The sequence below is a fragment of the Panicum virgatum genome, chromosome 4N, assembly GCF_016808335.1.
Source record: "Panicum virgatum strain AP13 chromosome 4N, P.virgatum_v5, whole genome shotgun sequence".
Classification (NCBI taxonomy): Eukaryota; Viridiplantae; Streptophyta; class Magnoliopsida; order Poales; family Poaceae; genus Panicum; species Panicum virgatum.
Window position 1 is genome coordinate 43,657,266 of NC_053148.1, and position 8,574 is coordinate 43,665,839.

At 49.1% G+C, this 8,574-nt stretch overlaps 2 protein-coding genes across 3 annotated transcripts; one reads left to right on the forward strand and one right to left on the reverse strand.

The window, feature by feature from the left end:
• Window positions 1–353: 353 nt before the first annotated feature.
• On the forward strand, window positions 354–2,061 carry LOC120671375 (ubiquitin-NEDD8-like protein RUB2). 2 transcript variants are annotated; one of them, XM_039951673.1, is made up of 3 exons: window positions 354–584; window positions 1,400–1,689; window positions 1,772–2,061. In XM_039951673.1, the coding sequence occupies exons 1-3, from the start codon at window positions 492–494 to the stop codon at window positions 1,878–1,880; spliced, it is 492 nt and encodes a 163-aa protein (XP_039807607.1). In that variant the 5' UTR covers window positions 354–491; the 3' UTR covers window positions 1,881–2,061. The 2 variants fall into 2 exon arrangements, with proteins under 2 accessions (XP_039807607.1, XP_039807608.1); XM_039951674.1 differs by having other exon boundaries at window positions 1,400–1,659; window positions 1,772–2,059.
• A 3,313-nt stretch (window positions 2,062–5,374) lies between these two features.
• On the reverse strand, window positions 5,375–7,682 carry LOC120671374 (probable N-acetyltransferase HLS1). Its single transcript, XM_039951672.1, has 3 exons — window positions 7,220–7,682; window positions 6,855–7,039; window positions 5,375–6,534 (listed from the first exon to the last, which is right to left on the reverse strand). The coding sequence occupies exons 1-3, from the start codon at window positions 7,469–7,471 to the stop codon at window positions 5,667–5,669; spliced, it is 1,305 nt and encodes a 434-aa protein (XP_039807606.1). The 5' UTR covers window positions 7,472–7,682; the 3' UTR covers window positions 5,375–5,666.
• Between the last annotated feature and the right edge of the window lie 892 nt (window positions 7,683–8,574).

Sequence of the window (8,574 nt, forward strand, 5' to 3'; positions counted from 1 at the left end):
GAGCCTGCCACCCCCTGCCGGGCGGTAGAGGCCTCCATGCGATAAAATATAAATTTTAATTACATATAGGCCCCTACCGCCCGGCAGGGGGCCGCCCGCCCCGCAGACGAGCCCCCTGCCCGGCGGTAGGGGTATAAACCTGTAAATTGTGAAACCGAAAATATATTTATGTAAAAAACGATTTTGAAAAATATAAAAATAAAAAAACGCCCAAAATAGCCTTCTGTCACGGCCCACCGCGTCTCGAGGCCTCCACCGACCGAATCGGAAACGTCATGTGCCCGTCGCCGACGCGGAGACGCGCAGGACGTCGACGCGAATACGAGAATCCCCGGGGTGTATATATGCAAAAGAGCCGCGTCTCCTCCTCCCAAAGACGACCCCAACCCCAATCATCATCGTCGTCAACGACCGATCACGCGAGCAACTTGGGGCGACGGAGCGCAGCCGCCGTAAAACCTAGCACGGGATCCCGAACCGCGGCCGGCGAGATGCAGATCTTCGTGAAGACGCTGACGGGGAAGACCATCACGCTCGAGGTCGAGAGCAGCGACACCATCGACAATGTCAAGGCCAAGATCCAGGTCCGCCGCCCTTCTCTTCCCCGCCCTCTTCCCCTCAATAATTGACAGGAGCCCGTTCGTGCCCTCCCGATTCGTCGCGTAATTGGGTCCTTGTTTCACATGATTTGTAAGGATTAGCAGTAGTTGTGCTAGTTGCCGTGCCGATTTGGTAGGGTTTAGTGCGGTTCTTATCTGCGTAGTGGAAAACTGGATCTCAGTGACTGTTGATCGCAATGCGGAGATTTGCCCAGATTGGGGGCGTTTGGTGTTTGAACTAGTAGCATACCGTGACTGATTATATCCTACCATATTGCTGCCAGTCTTGCTTTATATTGTTGTGATGTGCAACTAAACTTAAGAAATTTGTACTGTCTAAATCTATCCTAGAACTATTTTTTATGCGATTTATCGCAGATGCCTTGTAGGGCAAGTTTATGTTGAACGATTCAGGAAATCATAGCCAATCCCATCGCTGAGTTGGCATTGTTTCTTTGGGATGGTTGCTCTGCTATTTATATTTCCAATAGGAACCATGTTTCTGCAGGTGTATTTGAGTGCGGCGTTGCTTGGTGTCTCAGACACCTGTATTTTAAGGGGGAAATGATGAATCGGAGTCCATTTTCTTAGTTTCTTTTACTGAGTCAGACATCTGAATCTGAGTCGTATTCCGACACCTATGCTCTCATATTTCAGTTATTTTTCTTTGCCCCAAAAAAATGCCAAGCGAGATGACTGAACCTGAATCAGATTCCATGTCTAAATAACACTGATAGTAATACTAGTACAAGTTTATCTTAACAGGGCTTCTGACTTACTGCTTTATATATTTCATTCAGGACAAGGAGGGCATTCCCCCAGACCAGCAAAGGCTGATTTTTGCTGGTAAGCAATTGGAAGATGGGAGAACATTAGCTGATTACAACATTCAGAAGGAGTCGACACTTCATTTGGTCCTGAGGCTCAGGGGTGGAACTATGATCAAGGTGAAGACACTTACAGGGAAGGAAATTGAGATTGACATTGAGCCCACTGACACAATTGATAGGATCAAGGAGCGTGTTGAGGAGAAAGAGGGTATCCCACCTGTTCAGCAGAGGTACTCTTTCTGCCCACACAAGCTGAATGGGTCAGAGACTTTCCTATAAGCTCCAAAATCCTGTTTTCTGTGGTAGCATGATGTGCTCCTAATAAACATGTTGCATGTGCAGGCTCATTTATGCTGGCAAGCAACTTGCTGATGACAAAACTGCCAAGGATTACAACATCGAAGGTGGTTCGGTGCTCCATCTTGTGCTTGCTCTGAGGGGTGGCCAGTAGATTCAACTTCTACCCGTAGCTTATGTTATTGTGATTTCTACCTATAGTTGGTTGAGACTTTAAGCCTTGTATTGGGTGGTTGATTGAAGTGGATTAGTGGACTAAGAGTCAGGTGTCATCTGTGCTGGATATGAAATGCTTGAACTATGTTTATCAGCCGTCATCTGATTGCCCAAATACTCCTTTCATGGGTTCACTTTGATAAATCATGGTTCCCAATTATGGAAAATCTAAACTGCTAGGGATATCCTAATTAGCATGGCTACGCGAGATTTGAAAATGCAGCCTTGTGCCCTTGTCAAGATCAAGTTGATGCACAAAAAATAGAAAGAACAAGGGAAGGAGTGGTCATATCTCTTAGGGTCAGTGCCTCGGGTTACCTGTGTGGTGCCGGTCGAACTAGGTTGCTTACTTGCTTAGCAGGAGGCTGCTGGAATGGAGGATAGGTGCGGGAGGGAGGAGGATAGAGGCCCCTCGGACTATTCACATTTTTTTCTTCAAAATCGCCTATTTTAAGCTTGGATTTGATCTGGCAAAAACCTTTTGAACCTGCCAAGCATTGCTTGGAATTAAACAAATTGGCATAGAAGTTAGAGCAGGGGTATATTAGATATTCACAATATTGGTTTTGACAGCTTGCCCATTTCTTAAAAAAAAACAGTTTACGCATTTCTTAAGTTATTACAGATTGTGGGGGTTATGAACTGTCATCGTCATTAGTCCCACACGGAGTTCACTTCACTTTGTCCATTGTGCAGAACTCCCAAAGTGATTTCAGAGTGAGATCAACCAAGGTGTTAGCAGCTACTAAAACACGCTTCTTATTCATTTCAACCCAGAATTACTTTGTCCATGGAATTTATCCTAGAAAATTACTTTCAGAGTCACATAATTACGCCCCCCCCCAAAAAAAACAAAAACAAAAAATCCCTTATAGAGGAGCTGTATCAAACATGTCTGGTACATGTCCTAATTCTATAATGATAAGTGATAAGAACATAAACATTTTTTTTGCCAAATCCTATCTCCAACGGGGAGTTTACAACGTAAGGCTGAGCTATAAAGGAGAGTGGGGGAGGAAGAAAAAGGTAGAATAAACAGTTCCATGCAAATGTGTTATTTGTGAACCTAATTCCTTGATGGAATTATACATTGGTGGTGTGGGGCAGCTATCCTGCACTTGCATCATCCCCTAAAAGCTGGATAAAGGAACCCCAAACAACCAAGTCCCTACTCCGTATAGACTCCTCTACTGAAGTTTCTTTCTGAAGACCAGAAAACACGCACTGATGTATCAGGATGATGGAGACATTTGCTCAACGTTCCTGAATGCTCAAGATTCTTGTTCAATGCTCCTGAAAATGGTGAGGAGACATCAACACCTGTAGATTCTTGTTCAACGCTCCTGAAGAAATAAGCCAGTCGAATGCAGACATCGATCTGTTATCTTCTCTTTGTTCAGATACGGATGTTCCAGCTTATCTCGCTAGTGCATTTCTGATGTAATCAGGGTATCTTCTGGAATTAAAAAAAAATTGGAGCTTGGGGAACGTCCCTGTCGGGTCACAAAAGGGGTTCCTTCTTTTTTGAAAAAATAAACAGGCCATGACATACTTATTCACCAACATAAATGGTTTCAAATATTCCTTTTGTTTCACCTTTTCATATTCCTCTCCAACATATCTTCGATTTTCTAGTTGGCACTTGGCACTGCCCTTCTTTTCCGTTGGTACATTCTTCCCGCTTGCACCTGCCGGCCGATTTGAAAGGCAATTTCTGTCATGTATAAGCCCTTTTCCTTTGGAAAAGACTGTTCTTGCATTGTTCCTTTCTGATAAGGCCACCATTTCTGTTTTATTTGCCTCAATCTGATAATGCTGTTCATTAGGCTTTTGGTCAGACATGTCATGCAATTGTAGGCTTGAAAGTTATTTCAGAATTCCTCTGCACAATATAGTCAGATTTGTTTAAATAGGTACAAATAAAATTTTCTGCCTTCTAGTTATGTTTTGGACCAAGCAAAATAATAAGGGCTAAACATTCTCTTTGCACCATCAGTCCATTGTACTATCTATCTTCTGTCCCTTGCTTCATGCCTTTTGCGCTATTCTGTTGGTACTGAAATCTGTTGCTCTGCAAACCCGCTCAACCGTCTCTTTCCCGCTGGTTTCCTCCCGTGCCTTTCTGCGCCGCGGGTTGCGCGCGGCGCCGAACAAAGTGAGCAGCGAGCGTGACTGATCAGTGATGGCCATGGCCATGTACGCCGCTCCTAGGATTGTGTAGGGGACCAAAGAACCCTAATTCCTTCAAAAGAACAGAAAAGAACCCTCATGGCCAATGGTAACTCTGCATCAAAGGTGACAACTTGCAGAATGCTTTGGGGGCTTTAATTCCGCCGAGGTTCATGGATTGGCCGGACAGGTTCAGGGACCATGTAACCTAGCTGCACTGCTGCAGCCGCAGGTTCCTGAGCCATTTAAGTTGATCCCAAGGCTCTTTTGCAGAGGTCCATCCATGGCTTTCTTCAGTCAGAGTATATAGGAGCCTGGACCATCGCCGTCTTGCGCTCATCAGTTCCTCATGCCATGTTTGGCTGGTACTATGTAAAGATCTGGCTCTGAACTCTGGAGAGCAGGAATGTGCGAGTACTTTCTCGAGGTGTTGTGGACCGCAGTGCGTTGGTGACTTGGACCATGCATCAGAGCACCGCATGGAAGCATCAGAGAGATGAACTGAAAGCTCTTTGGTTGATTTTGGTGGGGCTCAGGGATTTGGGTGATCTCGGAATAATACTTGGCTGATTTTGTGCTTGGAATTGATCGGTAAAGAAGATTTGGTTGCTTATTTATGCTGGAATATAGATCAGGTTGGAGTTGAGTTGCTGGAATTTATCTATCTATCGATCTCTTTTGGATTCATTGCTTTGGTCAGTCAAAGACGCGGATGCATAGTAGCATGGGAAATTCTGCAGCTCTATTAGCAGATGGCAGATATACCCTTGTTTTCTCCTTTATTTTTCCCCATTGGATATTTCTGCAAACGGTCAATTTGATGAGGACTGCTAGCTTTCAAAATTAACCTGAGTTGAATTCTTTTTTGTTCTTTCTTTCGATTTACCCATCCCCAATAGGTCTGTCTGACAACTAGTAAAACTGTAAAAAACAATTGAATTATTTTTTGTTCTATCTTTCGATTTACCCTTCCCCGATAGGTCTGACAACTAGTAAAACTGTAAAAACAAGAGCCCCGAAGTTCATTGAACGCTTCATCTACTGATGAGAGTTGAGAGCCTCAGGCACCTAAATGCAATTCACACTCGAGCCTGCATTGTTAATGTGCAGAAGCATTCGGACCAACTCGGCATGTGAATCATAGCAACATGTTTGCCATCGTCCTGACTGCACGTCGTTTTCGTCTGGACACTTGCGGATTTATTTGCCGTGCGTTCCGGACGCTTTCAGCCTTGTACCCAGTTGCCATGCACATTTCAGTGAAAAAAAATAAAACGTCAACAGCTGCTTCTTCTTCTTCTTCTTCCTCCTCCTTGGACAGTGATTCATTAGAAACTAGCTCGCCAAACCTCGTCGCTATTCTAAATCCAGAAGCAAATGCTACCGTTACAGACATCACTTTAGCCTGGTGGTTGATACCACAAATGGCAAGGCAGGTCATTGCCATTGCGGTACCAAGCGTATGTACACGTGTGTAGTTGTCAAAACTTGGCAGAGGTGAGGTGGTTAGCCCCCTGCCTACACCTGCCGTGCATGGCTCGTTGCCATGGCTACGTCAAAACTCGCGGGGGTCCACGAACAGGATCGTGCCGGGCGGCGCCGGCGCCGCCCAGTTGGCGCCGTCGTCGGCGTCGTCATCGGCGGCGGCCGCATTGTTGTTGTCGTTCTTGTTGAGGTTCTTGATGCACCAGACGTCCTCGTCGCAGGAGAAGCGGCGCCAGCGCGGGACGGCAGCGGCGGCCGGATCGTCGGGCGCGACGTCGGCGGCGACGACGGCGCAGGCCGGGTTCTTGCGGGCGATGTTGTGGGCGTGGTGGCACAGGGAGCGGAGCAGGGCGGGGCCCGCGGGGCCGGACATGCGGAGGCCGTAGAGGAGGTAGGCGCCGAAGGGGCGGAAGATGTCCGGGATGGAGGGGACGCGCATCCACGGCGCGCCGCGGTCGAGCGCCCGGAGCGCGGCGAGCGACGCGCGGAGCAGCGCGGGCGCGCCGCGCACGCGGAGGCGCATGGAGCGGGTGGAGTCCCAGACGCTGAGCACGGCGAACGACGGCGGGAGGGACGGGTCCGGGTTGCTCTCGATGGCGACGAAGGTGCCCAGCGTGAGCTTGTGGGCGAGGAGCGCCGGCATGTCGGCGGGGAGGAACTCGGTGGCCTGCGGCGCGAGCAGGCGCGCGTAGGCCGCGGCCGCCAGCGGCGGCGGGAGCTGGAACACGCGGTGCCCGCCCGGGATGTCCAGGCGGTGCGCGTGCACGGGGCGGCCCAGGAACTCCGGCCGCCGGAACGGCGCGTACCCGAACCGGCCCGTGAACAGCGCCAGCGACGCCGCGTTGGAGGTCGTCGTCGCCATCGTCGCGTGCGCCGCGCCGCGCGCGCGGCACCACTCCTCCGCGCGCTCCACCAGCGCCGTCGCGATCCCCAGCCGCCTGCATGGAAGAAACGTCAGCGGCTTGCCCCGCGTTGGTTCAAACCATGCGGCGCGGCGGCGGTGCCTCGAGAACCGTGCGGCGTGCGCCAGTGGACTCCGGCCAACCAGCCGGAGCGGTGGGCCCCCAGCGCTGGACGCGCATGCGTGGGCCCACCCCGCGGCTCGCGATTAGGCAAGCGAAGAAAGTACGTTGGTGTCGAGTCGAAAAATGGAGGCATTGGCGCATTGCGCATGCATCCGCCGCATGAGGTGGAAATGGAGGAGCTCGAGGGGGGAAAAATTGAAGCGAAGCGGCGGAGGAGAAGATGGCCACCGTACCTGTGAGAAGGAGAGACCCTGAGTCCGAGGAGGCAGGCCACCTTCACGTACGCCGGCGGCTGCCGCTGCTTCTCCGGGCTGGAGGAAGAAGAAAGCTTCTTGCCGGCGCCGCCGCCTCTGGTCACCGTCTTGACGCAGGCCTTGATGATCCCGACCATCTCCTCCTCCTCGCCATACTCGGTAACCTGGGCATTGCAGCAATTCGCACGCACGCACAATTGATCAGAAAACTGGCATTCGTGCACATCGATTAACAAACAAGTATGGCTCAGTCAGTTTGAACATTGAACAGTAACACACGATCGGATTGGGGTGCCAACAAATTGTTTTTTTTTTGTCTGTTGATTTGGTTAGCCCCCGCTTACCAGCATGACGTGCTCCGGCGCGTGGCGGACCCTCGCCAGCGGGTCGCCGACCTGCTCGACGGAGAGGGACATGCCTCTCTTCTTCTTTCTCTTCGCCTTCCTCTTGCCTTCGCCGCTGCCGTCGGCGGCGTCGCCGCACAGGCCGACCTGGCACCGGCGCTCGAGCTCCTCGGCGGCCGCTAGGTCCCTCTCCATGTCGAACTCCCTCACTCTGAACACCGCCTTCTTATTCTCTCCATCCATCGCTCCCATCACTAATCCCTCTACCTTGCTTGCTCTAAACTGATCGCCTGATCTCAACGACAGTATCTAGCTTAGCTTCCTCGCTGTAGCAACTAGATAGCTCAGCTCTAGGAGAGCTTAGCTTGCTGCTGTGCTAGCTGCTGCTTAGCTTCTCTACGACGAGAAGGGGCGTGTGCGAATTTATACAGGTAGCTAGGTTGACAGGGAGCTAGAGAAGCGAGTGAGGAGAAGAGCTGTGTGGGGCCTGGCGAAATAGCAATCTGCCATCATGGATGCAAAGAGGCGCAAGGAAACAAAGAAAAATGGCGGCTTTTGGGCAATAGCAACCACTCCTCATGGATTTGATTATATATTATGTGGGGGATGGATGATTTAACTACCTTAGTTAATTTAATCCATATTTTTCAGACAAAGCCTAATCTGTACTGCTAAACTGAAAATGGGCCCCGTCCAAGTAGTGGTGAAGACTATAGTTCTTCACTAGCTGTTCACCCAAACAAAATAGTAAATAATAATGCATGAGGGCATGCATGGATCATGGATGCTGCTCACAGCAGTTGATAGTGGCGGTAATTATATTCAACCTCTAGCTATATATTCCTCTTACTTACAATAAAGCACACCAGCCCAAGTGAGATTCTGCCCAGTTCAACAAAGGTTACTATAAGGCGATACGAATTAGGGATAGGCCGGAACCTACCGATTGTAGGGCATCCAAACATATATTCCAAGAGAGGCAGTTCTAGATATGATCCATCCAGGATCATTCTTCTTCGCAGTTCGCACGCAGATGTATATTTAAGTGGGTGATCATGATGGAGCTCAAAGCACCCAACGCAGATGAACAATTTTTTTATTCTATGTTTTTTTTCTAAAACAAGTTTTGCAGCTTGAAGATATAGATGAAGAATATATAAGAACTAACTGCACTGCATACATGCATAATCTACCTTGGAAGAAAATTATGAAAAAAAACTTTGTCAGATAATTAGAAGATTTGCGCAGGACTATTACTCACATTAGTTGTAAAATAATGCACACATGCATACGCACCTATTGCGCTTTGCATATAGATTTTGCTAGTATACAAATAATTAGGTTGGTTTTGAATT

Excerpts from the sequence above, each read along its gene's own strand:
- LOC120671375 (XM_039951673.1), top strand. The coding sequence starts at position 492 with ATGCAGATCTTCGTGAAGACGCTGACGGGGAAGACCATCACGCTCGAG. Across the intron at positions 585-1,399 it reads ATGTCAAGGCCAAGATCCAG|GACAAGGAGGGCATTCCCCC; the intron begins GTCCGCCGCCCT and ends TATTTCATTCAG. Across the intron at positions 1,690-1,771 it reads TGCCCACACAAGCTGAATGG|GCTCATTTATGCTGGCAAGC; the intron begins GTCAGAGACTTT and ends TTGCATGTGCAG.
- LOC120671374 (XM_039951672.1), bottom strand. The coding sequence starts at position 7,471 with ATGGGAGCGATGGATGGAGAGAATAAGAAGGCGGTGTTCAGAGTGAGG. Across the intron at positions 7,040-7,219 it reads CGCCGGAGCACGTCATGCTG|GTTACCGAGTATGGCGAGGA; the intron begins GTAAGCGGGGGC and ends TGCAATGCCCAG. Across the intron at positions 6,535-6,854 it reads AGGGTCTCTCCTTCTCACAG|GCGGCTGGGGATCGCGACGG; the intron begins GTACGGTGGCCA and ends TCTTCCATGCAG.